Source organism: Priapulus caudatus, unplaced genomic scaffold (genome assembly GCF_000485595.1).
Source record: "Priapulus caudatus unplaced genomic scaffold, Priapulus_caudatus-5.0.1 Scaffold361, whole genome shotgun sequence".
Taxonomy (NCBI): domain Eukaryota; kingdom Metazoa; phylum Priapulida; class Priapulimorpha; order Priapulimorphida; family Priapulidae; genus Priapulus; species Priapulus caudatus.
In genome coordinates this window covers 73,391-96,630 of record NW_014577422.1, presented here as the reverse complement: position 1 = coordinate 96,630, position 23,240 = coordinate 73,391, and the positions used below count along the sequence as shown (strand labels likewise).

At 46.2% G+C, this 23,240-nt stretch overlaps 1 protein-coding gene across 1 annotated transcript in view; it reads right to left on the bottom strand.

Moving 5' to 3' along the window:
• The window catches only part of LOC106809524 (hormone-sensitive lipase-like), a 41,388-nt gene that overhangs the window by 12,382 nt on the left and 5,766 nt on the right, over positions 1–23,240 (bottom strand). Inside the window, exons 2-9 of the mRNA XM_014812620.1 lie at positions 20,556–20,720; positions 16,338–16,415; positions 8,439–8,621; positions 7,448–7,570; positions 5,645–5,789; positions 4,815–5,033; positions 3,782–3,977; positions 3,001–3,649 (exon numbers count right to left, since the gene is read on the bottom strand). Of these exons, the coding sequence (XP_014668106.1) occupies positions 3,001–3,649; positions 3,782–3,977; positions 4,815–5,033; positions 5,645–5,789; positions 7,448–7,570; positions 8,439–8,621; positions 16,338–16,415; positions 20,556–20,720 (1,758 nt within the window). The remainder of the gene's footprint in view (positions 1–3,000; positions 3,650–3,781; positions 3,978–4,814; positions 5,034–5,644; positions 5,790–7,447; positions 7,571–8,438; positions 8,622–16,337; positions 16,416–20,555; positions 20,721–23,240) is intronic.

Here is a 23,240-nt window from a genome sequence, read left to right as displayed (position 1 = left end):
TAAGCTGTATATTTCGTGGTGGTTTAATTTTTGCGAATTTCGGCGACCGCGTCCCGACCGCGAAATTAACTACTCGCGAAAATGTCCGTCGTCTGAATCGCGAAAATATTTAACCGCGAAAATAACGGCTTCATAACAACTAGATATGCGCTAGCGTACCACGTTCGATATCCACGCACAACGCGCCACTGCCGCCATCGGCCACCACTACCCAAAAACCGTGTGCGCCCACAACATTTCAATTGGATAATGATAATATATATAAATATTATTATTTTTATTCGCATGAAAATAAACTTGATAAATCATAAAACAACGACAGAATTTATATATTATAGATAGATAGATATAACAGCGTGAGAAAGAAGTCATAAGAATGATCACGTCATGGTCACGTGAAATCGCTCCAGCCTATGGCCGCATTATTCGAGGAGTGATGTCATGGCGTCTGGACTTCACCCTATGGCCATGAGAGCTATCCAGCTCCTAACACGAGACAGTGACCACGCACATATTAACTTCTAAACAGCGCGTCCATAATCTCTTCGTGTAACTATTGTGCACTGAGCATTGGCCTGAGACGGAGCTCCCAGCTGTCGAACAAACGCGATATACTCATGGCGAATCTCGCACACCGCGCACAACCCTCACTCCAGCACCAAAACATCTACCATCATACCTCCACAATTCTACACAACAGAAGGGACGCAAGACGCGTCTAACTGTTCGCACGTCGTTGAAAAGTAGCCGTACCCAGAATTACGCTCACTTCTCATACCATGCTTCCTCCACCATCCCCCTCCTCTCCTACCATGTTACACATCTATGCTACCGTCCCCTCTCTCTCCTACATCCTTACCTACAATCCCACCTCTCTCCTCTCTCCTCCATACTCCTACCATCGCCTCCCTTGCCTCTACCCATATCCACATCCTCTGCAGCCATCTCGTACCTCTCCATACCATCCCTCCTCTGTCCTACACCACCACCTCTCTCTCCTCCCATCCTTTTCCTGCATCCCTTCCTTCTCTCCTACATCCCTCCTCTCTCCTACCATCCCTCCTCTCTCCTCCCATCCTTCCTACCACCCCTCCTCTCTCGTCCCATCCTTCCTACCACCCCTCCTCTCTCCTCCCATCCTTCCTCCACCCCTCTCTCTCCCTACCATCCTCCTACCACGCCTCCTCACTCCTGCCGCATCCTACTTGCATCCTCCCTCCTCACTCCATCCTTAGCCTACCTACCCCCTCCCTCTCTCGCCCATCCTTCCTACCACCGGCTCCCTTCGTGTCCATCCTTCTAACCACCCCTCTCTCATCGTCCAATCCCTTCTACTACCACCTCCTCTCTGCCCAGCCTCTACCCACCCTCCTCTCTCTTCCACATCCTTTCCTACCACCCCTCCTCTTCGTCTGCCATCTCTTAACCTACCAACCTCCTCGCTCTCTCGCCAATCCTTCCTACCAACCCCTGGCCTCCTCTCTCGTCCCATCCATTCCTCACCACTCCCTCCCTCTCCTCCAGCCTCCTACCAACCCGCTCCTCTCCCTACCAATCCCTCCTCTCTCCTTCCCATCTCCTACCATGCCTCCCCAGCCTGCCACCCTCCCTCCTCTGTCCTACAATGCCTCCTGCATCTCCACGCACCCTCATCCTCTCCTCCCATGCCTTACCAACCACCTTCCTCTGACCCTACCACTCCCTCCTCTCCTCCTCGCCAGTCCATCCTACCACCCCGCCTCTCTCGTCCCATCCTCTACCACTATCGGTGGTCACCTCCTCTCTGTCCCATCCTTCCTACCACCCCTCCTCTCTCCTCCCATCCTTCTACCACCCCTCCTCTCTCGTCCCATCCTTCCTAACCACGCCTCCCCTCGCTCCATCCCTCCTACCACCGCGCTGCCTCGCGTCGTCCAGCCTCCCTACATCCGACACACCTCCCTCCGCCCACATCATTCCTCCATTCCTCTCTCTCCTCCCATCCTGTCCTAACCAAGCGCTTCCTCTTTCCTACCACCCCTCCTCCCTCCTCCCATCGCTCCTTCTCCTACGGTCCCTCCTCTGCAGGCCCAGCAGCTCTCGCCAGTCCGCCGCGGCGCCGACATCCTCGGACGCGCGCTTTGCGTGCGGCCTGACGAACTGTGAAGTTGAGGAAGCCATGGGCAGCTGCCGAACATGTCAGACGCACAGTCGCGGCGCGCAGCGCGCGCAGACTGCTTCGCAACACTCACCGAGTTCGTGTCCAGCAGCGGGTCCAGATGACACGTCTGGCAACATGTGCAACCACACACTATTACATGTAACACACACGTGTATATATAATACATAGTAATGACACACTGTCATACATAGATACGTAACAGCAACGTGGTATTACTTACAGTAAATGATACATACGTACGTACGTACAATCACCGTGCCCATACCTGCCTGCCTGCCTACCTCGCCACGTGCCCACCTACGTTCCTACCCACCTACCTAACTACACAATGCACGCATACACCACAGCACACACGCATTCGCACGTGCACATAGCACGCACTGCACAACACAACACACGCATACACACACACACCACACGCCACGCACAGGATCACACACAGAGCGTACAGTGACCTACCATTGATTGTGCTGGGCGACGGCGATTCTGCAACAGCGACGACGATGACAGTTGCGTCTATCACACACCGTACCCCGATCACGAGCAGCGCACGCACGCACGCACGCGCACGAAGGCGCACGTTTGTAACGAGCCCACGCACCACCCACCCACGGTGACCTACCCAATGGAGCGGTTGCTGGGCGACGGCGATCTGCAAATCACAGCGTCGATAACTGTACAGGTTCCTGTCTATCACAGCTGACGCTACCACGACAGCATGCACCACGCACGGCACGCCACGTGGCACGCGACGCACCAGCAACTCGCACCGCTACGATGCACGCACGCACCACACCAGCGATTGTCACACAACACACACACACACACACGTGACCTACCATGATGGTGGTGGGCGGCATCTCTCGCAGCAAGCTGTCGTCTGCAAACAACGGCGACATGAACGGGTTGCGATCAATCTTCAGGTGAATGAACTGCTCGAGCGGTGAGACGACGGGACTCTGCGCCGTGTGACGGTACGTCGTCTGCTGCTGTTCCTTGTCTGCCGCGTCCGGAATCGTCACGTGCAGTGGCGCCTCCACCGTCCCATTAACGCCCGCGTGAACGGTCTGGTTGGGAGCGCCATCATTGCTGTCGCGTGCGGGGGCGCTGCCATGCGTAGGGGTGATGTCGCAAGTGGGGGCGCCACCGTCACTGTCGCGTGCGGAGGCACAGCCGTGCGTGGGGGCGCCACCGTGCGTCGGAATGATGCCGTTGAGCTTCAGACTGCGCCGGCGCAGCCTCCCTGCCGACGACGGCCGCTGAAGCCCCGGCACCGCGACCTCCTCCTCCTCCTTCTTCTCCGCTCCCTCATCCTCGTCCTCCTCCATCGTCTCGTCGAGATCGTCGAGACCGAACGTGACCGCGGGGGCGCCACAATCCCCGTCGTCGTCGTCGTCGTCGTCGTCGTCTCGTTCGGAGATGCTCGTGCAGCTCATGCGGCGCACTTTCGGCGTCGGTGCCGCGGCGGCAGGGGGCGTCGCGATCTCGCTGATCGTGAATCTCCGCCGCATCTCGGAGCGCAGGTCGTACAGCGTCGTATCCTCCTCCCCGTCGTCGTCGTCGTCGGCGGCGGTGGTGGCGCCGCTGACCCCGCCGCCGCCGCGCAGCCCGCGCGCGTACTCCGTGAAGTCGACCGTGCTGCGCGAGCGCTGGACCGCATCAGTGGGCGCCGGCGGAGGCGCCGCGGTGGTCCAGCGGTTGAAGCTGCCGAGGAAGGAGAGGATGTCTTCGCGGATGTTGCTGGTGGAGGAGCTTCGCTGGAGGGCCGGCTCGGGGGGAAGCTCGGGACACTCCTGCGGTGAGAGCCCTGCGTACGCTGTGTGCGGGGGAGAGACGGAGAGAGAGAGATGCTGTAGGTACACACACGGTTACGTGAACGCATAGTTACTAGCTTTAGTTACAAAGGCACGTTAATTTGAAAATAATTCACAATAAAACCTTTAATGTATAATTAGTAATAAGCTTTTGGAAAATAATTTAATAATTTGTTTTAAAACGTTCATTTGAATCCTGATATTAGATCAATTGATATTTGTAAGACATGCAGTACTGAATTTTCACAACAAACGATGGTGCATTCTATATGTACATGTCTTGCACTCTTCACCCACAAATCCTCTTACATCAGCATCATCGTAGCAGCATCACCTGCAAGACACCTGGCAACATTACCTGTGGAATACCTGGCAACATTACCTGTGGAACACTTAGCAGCATTACCTGTGAAACACCTGGCAACATTACCTGTGGAAGACCTGGCAACATTACCTGTGGAAGACCTGGCAACATGACCTGTGGAAGACCTGGCAACATTACCTGTGGAAGACCTGGCAACATTACCTGTGGAACACCTAGCAATATTACCTGTGGAACAACTGGCAACATTACATGTGGAACACCTAGCAGCATTACCGGTGGAAAACACGGGGAACATTACCTGTGGAACACCTGGCAACATTACCTGTGGAACACTTAGCAGCATTACCTGTGGAACACCTGGCAACATTACCTGTGGAAGACCTAGCAACATTACCTGTGGAAGACCTGGCAACATTACCTGTGGAACACCTGGCAACATTACGTGTAAGACACCTGACAGCGTTATCTGTGGAATACCTGAAAGCGTTACCTGCAGAACACCTAGCAGCATTACCTGCGAGACACCTGGCTAGGATGCCGAGGGGCAGCAGTGGGTCCAGCATGCTGAGCAGGCGGGAGGGCGACGGCGTGTAGAGGGCGACAAATGGCGTGTAGATCGTGAGCAGTCCGTCCGGGACCCTGACACCGTTCGTGATCGCGCGAAGCGTGAGCGCAGTGACCAGGTTACCGCCCGCCGAGTCACCGACAACACAGATTCGCTCACCTGTCGATCCTGCAACACACACGGGGACGGGGCTTCGCTGATCGATCGATTGATAGATTGGTTGATAGATTAACTGATTGGTTTGATTCATTCATTAATCGAATAGTTGTTTTGGCGGTCGCTTGGTTTAATGAGTGATTAATCGATGGATTCATTGATTGTTATTTGACTATTGTTTGGTTGATTGATTGATTCACTTGTTTCTGCAGCAATGAGTCTTCTGCCGGGGTTTCTTAGCAATGACAAAACATGTAATAGTGAGGAGACTACATAATCAGCTAACCTCAAACACATTTATGGCAATAACAAACACAAAATATAAAATATTGACATACTGCACAGAGAGGTTCACTGTTGAAATGACCACTGGGGAAATAACAAAAACGTGATAGCATCCTTACGTTACCTGCGATGCTTTGGATCATGGTTGAGCCATTAGGCTTATTAGTGGGTGGTTATTGTTGTCTAGGAGACACATACAGTAGGTGGTGGTTTTTAACATGTACCCAATGGGTGACAATATTTTAACACGTAACCAGTAGGTGAGCTTTTTAACACGTACCCAGTAGGTGACAGTTTTTTAACACGTACCCAGTAGGTGGCAGTTTTTTAACACGTACCCAGTAGGTGGCAGTTTTTCAAAGCCCAACAGTAAATGAAGAAGATCTCCTCTAAAGCTCTGGGGAACGGTGATTCGGGCGCGAGCGAATAGTCGATGGAGAGTATCGGAACCTGTAGATCCTTCGTCCACATGCGCAGATAGATCTACAACACGTAAATAAATATAATATTAATTACACATTGATTGTGCATAATGCATCAACTCCTCGAATTGTAAGTGATCTGGTTGCATGTGTCACGCATGAGCTATGTGAAATATGTCGTATGTGGAACATGTAATCGTGATAGCTACGATTGTCCTATTCCACTGTCATGATCAATAAGTAGCTTTAGCCAATCATCGTTGTGACAGGACATTCTAACAAGTGCCGCAGAGCGACAGGGCTCATCTGGTGTCTGGTGTTCTGCTGATAAATTCATTTGTGCATAGCAAGACGTCCTATACATACGTTCATTTTTAACCCAAAAAAAACAAACACTTCAAACTAGTGTAATAAAATTCCGATAGATGGCGGGCCGCTATCAAAGGCATCGTTGCATCGGTCAGCAAAAGCATTGCAGCAATGGCAGCTGTCAGTGTGACGACGAATTGCAAAAAGCAGGAGCGAATAATTACCATATTATTACTATACATAACGTGCGTTCTATGATGTCAGGTAATAAGGTATATTAAACCCTTGCGAGGCACATCTGGCTCGTTAAAAATAGCTCAATGGTTGATACAACCAGAGGCAGAGCAGCTCGTGCAAGATTACAATTTACAGCAATATGATAGCAAATATCTCTAAACTAATTTCAGTACAAGGTAGGCCAGTGATTAGTGGACCGAATAAGCTCAAGAACGTACACACTTGCATCTATATTGGTGCCAAAATTTGATGAGAAAATTAAGTCTGGGAAATCCGCAGCCTCACTCCTGGGTAATTATTTGAGTGCTAGTGACTGTATTCCAACTATTCATAATGTACACTACATGTCATCATCTCCTAAGTAAGCGTTGTTCAAGTAAGAGTTATGTGTGGAATTTCATTGTAAAATGGGAGCTTTCCACACTCACAGGTACTCGCCAACGCAGTTGACAGAAACAAATCCATGTTTAACCGTCCTCTTGAGGGTCAAAAGGTTATCCGACACTTACTCTTCGCATGCCAGCAGAAAGTACATTTCATGGTCCTTTCAATCGGACTTTTTCAATCGCTCCGTCAGACCATGTCCTCAAAAAATGTCTAAAATCTGCCCTGTGCCCCATTGACCTTTGACCTGTGACCTCCAATTTCAGCACAGTGATGGTTTTTCCTACCATGATGCTATACACCGACTATCACGAGCCTAGGTCGAGCCGTTTAGATTTGTGCCGCAATTCTGCATTTCCTCCCTATACCTTAAGTTAAGGATGGAATGTTCCCTTCTTTTACACCTCTTGTCCTTTGACCTTTGACCCCCAGCTTCGACATCCCAACTCGTTTTTGGATTACCCCCCCACGTCCCGACTTTCGAATCTGTACGTCGAGCCGTTTAGATTTGTGCCCAACTGTTGACGGACGCATGCACGGACGGACAGACGGACGCACACTCATGCGATTCTACAAGCTGCATCTGACTATGTCAGATGAGCTAAAAACAATGCTTGGCAACAAAGTGCCACAAATTTAGCCCTTTTTGGCATCCACGTGCAAAAATCACACGCGAATTGGTTTTGCTTGATCGACCTAACAAGGATATCCAAGGGGAACGTGATCATCTCATTCAAACAAATTGGGTTTCGAGCATGTGACATTTCATTCCCGCCGTGACGAGCGCACCTCGTGTGACTTGGACGACTGGGCGACGAAGCCGCCGCCATGACAGTGTATGATGAGACAGCGCGAACGCTCGGTCGTGTAGAGGGGCTGCGGAGCATCCACGCCGGGCAGCGACGCGTCAAACTACAATACAAAGTTAAACCGTACAAATTACAGACAACCTATATATGTGTGTGTGTGCATGCGTGCGTGTGTGTACATGTACGCGTGTGTATGCATGCATGTGTGTGCGTGTGATTACACGCGTGCATGCGTGCCCGTGTGCAATAACCAACATGCTGAACAATCAAAAAGCAAACACAACTATCTAAAGTTTCAAATCGATATCATCGCATGCTACCTTCGATTCAGAAGAAACATTTTGCTCGAGTGTTCATTCTGTCGTGACGCGTGTACACATATAACAACTGATACAGTTCAACCCTTCTACAACCTATGCTCCATTTCTGAGTTTCCTGGGTGCATGCAAATTCGTCTGCGCACACTGTATATGCACCCCTCTTAAAGAATTTGGACATCGTTATCAACAAATGAACGAATACTGCTAGGGTGCATAGAGCATGTTTATAATTGGAGATCTTATCCATGCAAGATGCATGTTGCACATCTAACCCTAACCCTAACACCTGTCTCAGGTGCCTGTGGTATTTTTAGAGAGATATTCACACACGTTTATTTCCGTGTTTACATAGCTTTAGCATACATTAATACATACGCATTAGGAACTTTTTAAATTATTACTAAATTAATTTACATGTTATTAGGTAGAATATAACCATAATAATAAGCTCAATAATAAATGGTATAATAATAATAATAATAATAATAATAATAATAATAATAATAATAATAATAATAATATTATTAATAATAATAATATAGTAGATTAATCATAATTGTCTACACGCGTGTATTTCACGGCTTCAGTCTTACTATCGTGGTTATTATTGGTGGTTTACAGCCACCTATCGACACGTGTTGTAGCTCATACCTGACCCTTCCTGGGTATGTAGGACAGCAGACGCACGTGCACGGGCGCGGGTCCCTTGTGTGCGGTCGGTGGGGGGACGTCGAAGCTGCCGCAGCCGTCACGGCGAGGAAGCGTGAAGCCATGCGGCTCAATGCTGAACAGCCGATTTACGCTCGCCTGAGGAGTCATCCACTGAGGCAGTTGCTGCGCGAATAATGAATAACAACGATGGAATGAAGCACACACACGCACGCACGCACGCACGCACGCACGCACGCACACACACACACACACACACGAGCGCGCGCACAGACACACACACACATTATGCACCACAACCACCACACACAGGCACACACACACACACCACACAACGAGCGGGCGCGCAAAAATCAAGAGTATACGCAACGCACCGCACACGGACGCAAGCAGCGCATACAGCACACACGCACACGCACACACATACACACACAACACACACAAGGACACTCAACACGCACGCATACAGCACGGATTTCATCCACTGAGGCAGTTGGCTGGCGGGAATGATGAAATAACCCAATGGAAATGAAGCACACATATCGCAGCACGGCACGTACGCACGGCCACACAATCGGCTTGCACCCACACGGATTCATCACATGTCGGCAGTGCTGGCGGAATGATGAATAACACCCGATGGAATAAAGTCAGCAGGCGCGCACGACCACAACACACGCGCAAGCCACACGCGCACGCCAACACACACACAAGCATCACGCAAACACTACAATGCGCACGCACGCACGTAGACGCATACACACAGACACACACACAAACACGCACGCATACGACATATTTATATATATACTATAATATCCTGATATATATCATAATTGCCTGCTCGAAACACACTGGAATATATAGCAAGAATAAAGCATATATCTTACATGAAACACAGTATCCGTCTCCGTATGTTCGCAGAATGCTTGCAGAATGTATGCGCGATTTTTGCGTAACGTTCAAATTAAAACAGAAAACACGCAGAACATATATACTAGTAATAGTAATCCACATACTCAGCTAACTCCGGGGTGACCGACGTGGTGATAGTACGCGCACGTGTATAAGCCAATGCGAGAAATGAGTAGGCTAATTAACTCTAGCCTGTATAAGCCCTCTGATTATCCACATTTTTTAATTAATATAAAAATCAATACATTATTTAAGTATTATTAAATTATAATCAGATCTTGGATCTATTGTAAACTTTACTGTGTACATATAGTATGAGATTACACCTAGTACGTGTCATCGTACTATACTGTATCAGTAAGCGTTACTTAAACTAAACTAGTGGATTTCATCATTGCCTGCTGTGTTGTTACTCGTAATTATTGTCGTCGGTCGTCGTCATCGTCGTCGTCGTCGTTCGTTCGTCCGTTGTTGTTGTTTTTGTTCTTGTTGTCGTCGGTCGTCAACATGTCGTCATGCGTCATCGTTTCGTCATTGTCACCGTGTTATGTTGCCGTCCTAATCATTTGGTGTTGTTGCTGCTGCTGGCTGCTGCTGTCGCTTGTTTGATTGTTGTTCGTTGTTGTTGCTTTTGTTGTTGTTGTTATTTCGTTAGCTTTTTCTTATTATACGAGGTATAGTATGTTAGTCATTGTTATTTTTACGCTGGCACATGGCTCAGGCAGCATACCTTTCTTTATTCTCATGTGTGGCTTCTTCTGCCTCTTCTTTACGAAGAGATCTTGCATGTATAGCAATCAGATTTATGTGGAGTATGTTTATTATAAGATTTGTTGTATGTTATGCTGTGGTGCGTGCGTATTTTGTGTTCATTTATTGCGTACGATGATGTAGCGTGTAATGTATGTGTACATGTGTACGTGTAATGTATATATGTGTACATGTGTACGTGTATGTGTAATATCGTTTACTTCTTGTGTACGTGTATATATCTGTGATGTATGGACGGACCGTTAGTAGGTTTGTAATGGGAGGGGATACTGCGTGTACCAGGTGTACGTGGCGTGTAACAGCGTCACGCGTGCGTGCACGTGCGTGTACGTGCGCGGTACACGGAGATACACCGACGTACAACGCGGTACACGCACGGTACACGGGCCATGGTTTTCATACAGGAGGACTGAACATTTTTTCAAGGACTTTTGCAAAGAATATCTATCCGAATTCACGGACATTTTTATCGAATTATACACAGGAACAAACATACGCGTGATTAATTTAAATAATAACCCCATTATTAATCAGTGTCACCTCTAAACTTACAGCCCCGTCAAACCATAGCGTTAATGCTGAAAGCCTATGAGTTCCGTGTAAAAAATACTTTTTATACGCCACGCAAACGCCAACCAACATCAACAATTTTTGTCAATTCTAGGCCTATTCAACCTATGGGTTGCGTGTGAGCGTTGCTGGTGGGTTGCGTGTGGGATATGACGTATTGGGGTGCGTGTGAGTTGCGCAACGTTGAACTTATGATCCCCAATATCTGCGATCACCTGCCGTACGGTTGCGTGCGAGTTGCGTGTGCAGTTGCGTTCAAACCTTACCAAGTTGCGTTGGACCTGCGTGCCTAGTTGCGTGTGAGTTTGCGTCAAAACTTACAAGTTTGCGTTGAACGCTGCGTGCTAGTTGCGTGCTAAATGCGAATATCGGCTCTACGTGGTAAAAACCTGTAATATAAACCTGTAATATACGGTAAAACTGCCATGTCGGAGTACTCTTGTACCGAGGCCAGCGTGCCGCAAAGTGACTCCAGCTTCCAGGCCAGGGTCCAGGGGAACCTGTACTTGGTGTTTTGCTGTGATGCGAGGTACAACCTCATCGGGGGCATCCTCAGAGTAGCATGCTCATCGTACATTCTGGCGGGCATCTCATAAAGTTCTTGAATGCACCTGGTCTCGTTCGCGGGCTCACCAGAACTGGTGCGTTAGAGGACATAAGTCAAGGCTGGCCTGCTATCTATGGTCTAACCCGCCACTGTATGTGTTTAAGTGTGCCATACATTGACCAGATTAAATTGATTCAATAAGCGGCAAGAGGTACTCATGTTGTCACCTCGGAGGTCCACAGACAAACTGACACCGATCTAGAAAAAGGCAACTAGTTTAATACCATTGATACTCACACGCATGTAGTACGCAAACTAACAGATTCACACGCAACTAATAGTGTGGGGATACGCTGGAATACGCACATAGGTTGGGGTAGCTACACGCACATACCACGCACAACACTATGTCGCAACTAGATCGCAACACACGATCGCAACAGATCACAATCAATTCGCAACATTGTACGTGCTCAAACCAAAAACCGGCGCAGATACCTCAAATTTAGACCTGCGCGATCACCTGCATGCTAAACTTATGATTTGCGTACGCTGTTGCGATGCGGTGTTGCCGATCGTGTTGGGCGATCGTGTTCGCCGACGTAGCGTACCTGTTGGCGTCCCTGTTGCTATAATTTGATCCGGAGCATCGCCAGAGAATTATTGAACAGTTCAAATTTCTGATTACACTGCGTGTGATCTGCCGATCACGCTGCGTGTTGTTGCGTACTTACAAACCTATAAAACCTATTAGTTGCGCGTGTGAGTTGCTTCGGAACTTATGCCACTATTTTTTATCGCACCATACGCTTCAACTGGTATCGACTTATGGTGTGACGGGCACCTTTACTGGATCCCATTAATAAACCCTTCTAAAACTGTTCATCGATAGCAACACCATACCTTAATTTAGCAGACTACTGTAATTTTGTGATCCATCAATTAACTGTCTATCGTGTCTATACTTTTTTAAAGCTTATTAACGCATATTTTTATTGAGTTGCACATTATTGATTGGTACAAAATTTCTTTTTATTCAGCGCAAGGATTCTTTCCAAAAATGCAAGGACTTTTCAAGCACAAAATCAACATTTACTAAATTCCCGCGGGTAACAACGACCGTACGCAAAGTACACGCACGTACACGCGGATACACGCGCGTACACGCAGGGTACACGCACTACACGCACGTAAACGCGGCGTAACGCACGGTACACGCAGATACACGCACGTACCGCAGATGACACGCACGTCACACGCGCGTTACACGCACGTGCACGCACGCTGCACGGCGGTTACACGTGACACGCGGTACGCGCAGCGTACACGCAGATAGCACGCACGTACACGCGGGTACACGCTACTACACGCACGTACACGCGGTGCACGCACTGTACAGCGCGGGTACACGCACGTACCACACGCGCGTAAACGCACAGTACACGCAAGTACACGCACGTAACACGGCGATACACGCACGTACACGCACGTACCGCGGACACGCAGCGTACACGCAGATACTGCACGTACACGCCGGGTACACGTCAGTACACGCGGGGTAGCACGCACGTGCATGCGGAGCAGATCCACGTACACCGCACGTACACGCGGGTACACGCACGTAGCACGCGGGTACACGCACTTAGCTGTGGAAACGCCGCCGATTGCTTTCCTAGCAACTACGCAGCTACGCGGCCTTCCCGTCATGCCTCTTGCGCATGTGCAGTAGCGTATACGGTTTGATGTGTGCGATAGACGAGCCTCGGTAGACGAGGCCTCGGCCAATTGCTCGATAGACGAGCCTCGCAAGTACTTTGCTCCATTCATGATTCAATTACGCCTATTCAGTATTCGTGGCTTTTGATTGTCAATTGTCAATTCGTCAAAGTCGTGCATAGCGGCGATTCTATTTGACAATTTCGTTCTATTAATTGCTCAACTGAACGTTTGACATGATTAAACGACTGTTCAATTGAACAATCAATCGATCAATTAAACGTTTGAATGATTAAATTGACTGTTCAATTGAACAATCAATCGATCAATTAAACGTTTGAATTTTGACACATATCCGCTCCCATAGGTTTGACTGTACACTGTTATGCCTCGTGTAGTCGCCAGTCGGCGCCCTGCGTGATCGCACACGGTCACACTCTCGCGCGTGATCCGCGAACCTTGAGACTCGTGTCGTGGTCGGGTGACCCCTGTCTAATGACGTCACGCGTCTTCCGTCGGGAGTCAGGCCACAGCACCTCACGTGATAGTCAGGTGATGCCGGCAGGTCAACAGTGTAAACATAGTGAACTGTTCGATGCCCTCTCACGACACAGATAAGAGTGTCGTCTGTGATACGATTAACCTAGCTGCACGCACGCGTCTCCAAGTTATCACGTTTCCACTACACGCGTAGACACGCCGCTAATAAGCTTCCACCTGTATGTCCGTGGGTTAAACTATGCAGGTCGTGTGTGAGTATGGTACCGACAGCCAGCCAGCGCTGTACGCAGTAACGCACACATGCACGTACACACACGCACGCACGCAAGAACGCGCACACACAGGCCCACTCATGCACATACACCACACATGGTGTCACCTATTATTGGTTGTCACAGCTAATTATTATTATCACCTATTAATTAATTATTAATCATTAATCATTAATACTCATTAATTTTTAATAGCACCTATTATTAGCTGTCCACATATGCAACACATTGTGTCGCATATGATAGCAGTAGTTGGCAGGGTTATGCGCACGACACATGGTGACACATAGTATTAGTTGTGACATCATTGTAGACACACAACAAATAGTGTCATATAGTATTAGTTGTCACAGCTATGTACATACACAACACACGGTGTCACACAGTATCAGGAGGGAATAATAATAGATTATAATAATAGATATAGATAATAGATAATAGATAATAGATTATACTAATAGATCTATTATTATTCACTCCTGATAATATAATATATACTATAACACAGTGACATCCATAACACATTATATCACATGGTCTCATGTATGTATTTTTCTCGTGTATGATTTGTCTGTACATATTGTAGTTACAAACTCACAATCATGCGCATTGGCTGAAGATATCATATATCCTGTCTACAAAATTGATATGCCATGCACCTAGTATTATCTAACTAAATATCTATACTATCAAGATATTTAGGAGACAACATACATCTAACAGTTTGTCATTGTTTGACCTTTGATACATCAACTTCACATTAATTGTGCAATGTTTTTAATATTTAAAGATATTAACCTAGCCAACGTACTACACATACCACATAACAGGTAATCTTGTAAGTTAACATCCTCACGCAAATATGTTATTCACACACGTCAAGTGAACAACTGACCGTTTGCTGTCGAAGGTTCGATGTACCGTTATTACTGTTATTTTTACATTGTCAGCAGCACGTCATGAATATAGATTCCGATATGAAATGTGTTTACATTACACTTTTTACAGTGATTTCAAGCGTGGTCACGAAAAAAAATTATTTGCTAGACAGTAAGACCTTGACCCTAGTTAGTTTTAGCTGTTAGTGTCAGCTTTAGTGTCACTCACTTTTAGTACTTTCATACACCGTACAAACTGCAAAATTTTATCCCACATCAAACTAGTCGGGGCCAGTCGCAGCGCCAGCCGCGTACTAAATCGCAGCATGCAGACACAAAATGTTGAATCGCGCTACGTTAGCACGGGTTGACTGTGCATGCTCAGTTTAGCTTGTTACGTCACTCAGCAGACAGTTACTGTACTTTTATGTGACCCAAACAAGGCTATGCGCATGCGTATTGCGAAAGTTAACCCGGGCCTGGCACCGGATTGCATACACACCGTTTAACGCGGGCTAACTTAGCACGTTTCTAAGCAGGTCTGGCCCACCTCCATTTGCGGGGCTATTAACTTAGTCCGGACTATAGCGCGTACTTGCGCGGAGATAGCGTGTACACACTGCATAAATTTAGCGCCCGTCAGGCCCGGACTATTTTGATGTGGGATCAAATTTGCAGTCTAAATTTATCAGACTTTCGAGCTGCGCTGCAGCGTGTAGAGTGTATCGATACATGACAGCAGTGCAGCTGAAACAACAGTCGTTTCAGTTTCCTCATTCATAATACAATCTGCCAATCAGAAGGACCAGTAGGATGATCGACTTATCTGTACATATAATCAGAATTCCCTATTATCTACTTCTGATATAATCAAGAGTACATGAATAGGAATAAAATAATAAATCTATCCATGTACTCATTCATGTCATCGCCATTCATTTGCTCCTGATATGGTGACACCTTACAATATATCACTAGCTAATAACACCTATAAGGTATAATATAGTAATAATAAGGTATAATAATATAAGGTACCTAAAAAACGCCAATAATGCCATATTAAACTGCAACTTTGGTAAACAAAAATTGTATCCTCCTAGTTCAGGAGTGGGCAAACTACGGCCCGCGGGCCGCATGCGGCCCTCTACGGGGTTCTGTGCGGCCCGCGGAAGCCTACAGCAAATAAAAAAATAAAAATTGCACACGCACACGGACGCAAGCACGCATACACACACACGCACACGCACACACATACACACACAACACACACAAGCACACGCATACACGCACGCATACACACGGATTCATCCACTGAGGCAGTTGCTGCGGGAATGATGAATAACACCAATGGAATGAAGCACACATACGCACGCACGCACGTACGCACGCACACACAATCGCTTGCACCCACACGGATTCATCCACTGCTCGGCAGTTGCTGCGGGAATGATGAATAACACCGATGGAATAAAGCACACGCGCGCACGCACGCACACACACGCGCACGCACACACGCACGCACAGACACACACACAAGCATGCACGCACACACACACGCACGCACGTAGACGCATACACACAGACACACACACAAACACGCACGCATACACATATATTTATATATATATATATATATCCTGATATATATCATAATTGCCTCTCCAAAAACACACATGGAATATATAGCAAGAAATAAAGCATATATGCTTACATGAAACACATCCGTCTCCGGTATGTTCCAGAATGCCTTGCAGAACTGTATGCTCGCGTTTTTCGTAACGTTCACAATCTAAAACAGAAAACACGCAAACATATATACTCAGTAATAGTAATCACATACTCAGTAACTCAGTGACCAACGTGGTAACAGTACACGCACGTGTATAACCAATGCCGAGAAATGAGTAGCTAATTAACTCTAGCTGTATAGCCTCGATTAATCCACATTTTTAATTAATATAAAATACAATAATTATTAAGTATTATTAATTATAATCAGATATTGATCTGATTGTAAACTTACATGTGGTACATATAGTATGAGATTACACTAGTACATGTAATCGTACTAAATACTGTATCAGTAGCGTTTAATACTAACTAAATAGTGGCTTTCATCATTGCTGCTGCTGTTGTTACTGTAATTATTGTCGTCGTCGTCGTCATCGTCGTCGTCGTCGTCGTCGTCGTTGTTGTTGTTTTTGTTCTTGTTGTCGTCGTCGTCGCATCGTCGTCATCGTCATCGTCGTCATTGTCACCGTCGTTATCGTTGCCGTCCTAATCATTGTTGTTGTTGCTGCTGCTGCTGCTGCTGTCGTTGTTGTTGTTGTCGTTGTTGTTGCTTTTGTTGTTGTTGTTATCTTCGTTAGTTCGTTTTCTTATTATAACGACGTATAGTATGTTATCATTGTTATTATTTACGCTGCATATCTCAGGCAGCATCCCTTTCTTTATTCTCATGTGTGGCTTCTTCTGCATCTTCTTTACACGAGATCTTGCATGTATAGCATCAGATTATGTGGAGTATGTTTATTATAAGTTGTTGTATGTTATGTGTGTGCGTGCGTATTTTGTGTTCATTTATATGCGTACATGTGTACGTGTATGTATGTGTACATGTGTACGTGTATGTATATATGTGTACATGTGTACGTGTATGTGTATATATGTGTACATATGTACGTGTATGTATATATGTGTACGTGTATGTATATATGTTTACTTGTGTACGTGTATATATATGTGTGTATGGACGCCGTTAGTAGGTTTGTATGGGAGGGGATACGTGCGTGTACCAGCGTGTACGTGCGTGTAACCGCGTGCACGTGCGTGCACGTGCGTGTACGTGCGCGGGTACACGGAGATACACGCACGTACACGCGGGTACACGCACGTACACGCACATGGTTCATACAGGAGGACTGAACATTTTTTCAAGGACTTTTCAAAGACATATTATCGGAAATTCAAGGACATTTTATCGGAATTCATACACAGAACAAAACATACCGTGATTAATTTAATAATAACCCCATTATTAATCACTGTCACCTCTAAAACTTAAAGCCCCGTCACACCATAGCGTATGCTGAAACCTATGAGTTGCGTGTAAAAAATATTTTTATACGCACCAAACGCAACCCAAATCAACAATTTTGTCAATTCCTAAAGGCCCCGTCACACTATAGCGTATGCTGAAACCTATGAGTTGCGTGTAAAAAATATTTTTATACGCACCAAACGCAACCCAAATCAACAATTTTGTCAATTTCTAGCTGAGAGAGAGAGAGAGTGGAAGAGCGAAAGAGAGGGGGAGGGTCGGATTCATGGTATAGTCGGAGGGCACTAGCATTGGGAGAATCGCGAGCAAAGCATTTGTGTTTAAATAGTAATTAGGGAAGCCATGAACATGCGTCAGTATACACACGATGCTTGATTAGCATACGTATATATGCATTTACATATTAATGGAAAATATAGCCACGCTTGCCTTCAGTAAACAAAGTACAGAAATATTAATGCCAGCAGATTTCCACAATACATGGTGATTTACTAGCAGAACTTACTGTATTGCTAACTGCGGTGCACGCACAGAACACTGTACATTTTCCTAATGTTTTAAAAATAGATAAAGTTCTGCGATGTTAGCATTAGTCGTAAGTCTCGTAACTGATAAATTTATTTAAAAAATCACATTTATTACCATGATCATCAAAACGAAGACGAACTTTCCCCATAGCAAACTCTCGTAATGATTACACGGACATACACACACGGGATGATTGAAACCATTCTGTAGCGGTCATTTACCAAACGTCTGTGTAATATCATCAGTCTAGATCTACTGAGGCCTATACGTATCCTGGCTGCCTTTGGTTTTCGCTTTACCCTGTGGGCTGCCTAGGCTACACAATGTTCAGGTACATAAGGAGGTTAAGTCATATATTAGCTTCTATTTACAGGGTTTCTTCTGAGGGAAAATTAGACAAAGGAGGTAATGGCCAGTTTGGGGAAAAATGCGCATGATGGATTCAAATACAGGATGTATTGATATACTTATAGGTATATAGATACAGGATATACTTATCAGTAAATACAGGAACATTTTCACAACGGCGATGTTAAATTTGACAACGGCGGTGCGCCACTGTGCCTCTTATGTATGAGAAACCCTGCAGGGCTCGAATTAAGCGACGAGAAGGGCAAGGCAATTTTTTAGGGCATGTGAGAAATCGCCTTGAATTTTCTCTAAAATGGAAGGTCACAGAGGCAATTTTAAAAGGCACCAAGGCAACTCTCAAAATTTGAGAAGGGCACAAAGGCACTTTTGTAAAATAAAAGAAAACTCATAACAAATTATTCCAGGGGTGGGCAAACTACGGCCCGCGGGCCGCATGCGGCCCTCTACGGGGTTCTGTGCGGCCCGCGGAAGCCTACAGCAAATAAAAAAATAAAAATAAAAAAATAATTTTTTTTTCAATTAATAGATTTTTGTGAAAGTCAACATGTTTGTGCTTGAACCGAGGCTGACTTTTTCAGTGTCATACAGATTACTGTTCTATTGTCTGGTTCGCTCTGCAACGCCATTTCAGCTAATTATGGTCCAGAAATGGCGCCCTTGTGGCAAAACGCACGTATTATCTTAGAGCGCACCGCCTGATTTTAAAAGGTGCGGCCCTTCGACTTTTCATGGCCCACTGATGCGGCCCTCGCTTTGAAAAGTTTGCCCACCCCTGTCCTAGTTGTAGATTTAGGCTAATATAGCCTTTGGTCTCCTACTCGCAATGTGATTTTTATCCTCCCTTTGCCACGTGTTATCAGGACCTTACATAGCCTCTAACGTGCAATCTCTGGTGGCAGTCCTGCACAATAGTAGCTCATTAGTAACCCGTTCTTCATTAGTGTCTCACTCGTTAGTTACTAACTGCTACAAGTGTCGCTGACCTGTCTCCTTCCTATTTCCTTCCAGTGACAGTGACGCCTAGGGCTTACCCTTGGTCTTAACAAAAGAAGCTATTTATCTTCGTACGATGGCGCTATACTACCGCTGGTACGTGGCACTAGTGTCGCGTTGAATAAATTCAAGTCGGTTATAAAGCGAACAGTATGATTGTCACAGGGAAAACGTTGTTTTATTTCGCACAGCACTCTGTCGTCATAACCGGCCACGTTCTCTCTCCGCATCCCCTTTTATACCCGTGGGCGTGCCCTTCTCGTTGGGCGCGTCCTTTCTCGCCTCGCCAGCCGCTTCGGCCATCTCCCCTATTGGTTCGGCGTCGGACATTAGTATGACGAGTGACCACCTGTTCTATCTTACGTCAGTTTGGACTGTGTCCTTTGGTCCTTGGCTGGCTGCCAAACTGTCCCTGGTAACTTTTATTCTGCATGCGTTGCTTCGTAACAGTGGCTAATTATTTTAGCCCACTCTACTGCATGCTCACTACAATCTAACACCTTCTGTGCCCTCTAAACTAATCGCCCATCTGCCGTTGGCATAATTACCAATTTTCTAAGAGTTGCGATGTTAATTATTCCGTGTGCTGTTGGACGCTTCTATACTCGTCGTCCCTCTAACTAATACTCGTGCCACTATCGCCTATATGCTCCCTATTCCTACATTTCAATATTAATTTCCGAGAGGCTACACTAGAGACGGCGGTGACAACTACACAATCGCAATATATACGCGTAGAAATCTTACACGGATTCTGTGCCCAAACGAGACAAAAAATGCGGTTTTTGTTTTAGAAAAACCATGGTCGTTTGTGATTCCTTATTTGGAGGTGGGACAGACAGAAGATCCCGTTTTCTACTGAAACACGCAACGTTGCTCAGCCGATATTAGTAAGGTTAGGCTATCTTCTTCGCCATTACATTCACCCACGAAGACGATTTGCTACATGGATGCGAGGTTCTAGCACTCACTCACCTGTTGTCCTTTCATTTCAGGGTTGAGCAGGTATTTGCCGCTGTGAAGCAGTGACGTGGTCGCTCGCTGCATCATGTTTCCGTTAGCGTGTTTGTAGAAGCCCTCGCTGAACGATGCCATGGCAACGGACACAACTTGCAGAGGCTTAGACAGGGAGCCACAGTACTGAAACACGCAGACCGGGGACTTGTTGTCAAAAACATCGTGAAGTAGTTACAACGACATGAGTCAAAGAGGTCAGAGCTTTTGAAGTGAAATCTGGTGCAAAATGTTACTGCATTTTAGACTCATCATAGTGTTTTTACATATTTCTAAAAAATCCTGAGTCTGATATTAGAAGATCGATCAGGTAACAAATAGGGTGGAGGGGAAATGGCAGGCTAGATGGCAAAATATCTAAGAACTATATATACGTGATAATGCATAATACATCAAAATATACGTTTTAGAGATACTGAAAACTCCAGAGATATTAATAATACCCCGCATGATTTAAATTGCAACTAAAACGTGTGGAAATCATAGGTGCAAAGGTGAAATATAATTCCTTAATTGGATTTTTCTATTTCTGTTATCATTTTAGTATTTTTACCAATAGATGTGGGTGCGTATAGTAGGGGCCATCCAATAAGACTTCGCAGTGAACATGTCATATAGAAACGCAAACTGTCTTTTAAAAGAGCAAAGGCGCAGGTTCAGAATGTAAAGTTCTGCCTGCAGGCTAATTGTGGGTAATGGGGTGGCAGAGGTGACAGAGACGGTGACACATGAGGTGACAAGTAGAACAATTAAATAAAAAAGCCCAACGTTGAAAGACTGTTGAATGTACACACAAGGCATGGATAGATGCTACAAACGCACACAGGAACGCACGCGCGCCCGCATGCACACTTACGCGCGTACATACAGAGAAAAACTAGACACGCTACATCACTGCCAACTCTTACGGCCGAGTGCTCAGTAGTATATGAAGAAATGCTGTAGGAAATAAGGAATGGAGCCTGCAGGACATATACACAGTATCGAGGGACTAGCAGCTTGTCGTTAGCCTCCTCCTGCTTCTCCTCCTTCCCTCTCCTCCTCGTCTCCTCGTCTTCCTCTTCATCTTCCTCCTCTCCCTTCTCCTACTTCGATACTTCATTATCCTCGTCCTCCCCCTCTCATCCTCCCCCTCTTCTTTGATTTCTAGCACAAGGAAGGGAAGCGAGCGCGTGAGCTAAGACAAACAGCATGTGCAGACCAGCTGTGAACACGTGTGACTGGGGATCGCGGGCAGCGGCTGCACTGGACAGGTCAATGCACGGTCCGAAGCCAAGCAGCTGGCAGAGGGCTTATCCATGTCTTCACACCATGGTGCCGGAGCCCCGTTATACTGCTACTACTGCTGCTGCTACTGCTGCTAAGTACTGCTGGTAGTGGTGGTGGTGGTGATGGTGGTGCTTCTGCTACTGCTAAGTACTGATGATGATGATGATGATGATGATGATGATGATGATGATGATGATGATGATGATGATGATGATGATGATGATGTGGAAGAGGAGGATGAGGAGGAGGAAGAGGAGGAGGAGGCGAAGGATGAGGAGGAGGAGGAGGAGGAAGAGGAGGAGGAGGAGGAGGAAGAGAGGCAGGAGGAGGGGGAGGAGGATAAGGCAGGAGAAGGAACAGGAGGAGCTGGAAGAGCAGGAGGAGAAGAACAAAGAGCAAAACGTGGAGGATGGGCGTAGCAGGGTGTTAATTCTGATGACAATGGTGCGACTGGTGGTGGTTGTGGTTAGTTGTAATAATATTACAAGGGTTTACAAGGGTTTACAGGGTTTACAAGGGATTGCAAATAAATGATAGCATGGGGGTGGTACTCAGAGCTAGGGGCGTCCGGGGGGAAATTTTTGAATTGTAAAAGTTCTGAGATGCAATCTGGGACACTCTGTGTGTAAATTTGAAGCACTGCATGTGGGGTGAAAATGTTTGTTTTGCATGGGCAAAGCCATCGGAAAATTCAAAATAATTTTAATGGAATAAAAATACAAAAATGTAGGGGTGAACTTGCTGGTTTGCTGGTTCCAAATCGAGTTCACCTCTCATAAAAAAATAAAAAAATGTTGTCACCATTGACAATGGCAGGAGTGGTCGGTAAGTGTACCAGTCTACTCTACCTCGTGTTAGACTGGGTTACCTGCCCCGTAATAATGCCGTTGGAAATTAATTCACGATTTAATTCACGATTAAGGTTTCTTGATGAGCTAGAAAACACTCGGATTTGAAGTATGAAAATGAACATTATTGTGCCAGCTAGCCTACACCAGTTGGTTGGAATTGATTGTCAGTTCAGATGCAAAAAAATATTTAAAACAAAAGGTTATACACCATAGATTAATTTTGGTATAGGGGATATATGTATAGGGGGTAATATGGCATAGGGCATAGGGATAGGGTGATTGCCTACCCGTACCATCGAGACCAACGTGTATTAAAGGAAGAGTTTACTCTAGGTTCTAGGCTTATTTTCAGCTAATTTAAGTTATAATTACGCTACATAAAAAGTTTCATGGTTCAATCACCATTAATAGAAATATTATTAAAAAATGTTTTAAAACTAATGACTACAGTTTGATTACAACGACGGTGGCGCCACTCAAAGTGCACGATCTGATAAGTTGCGCAAAACCACTTTCCAACCAAGGG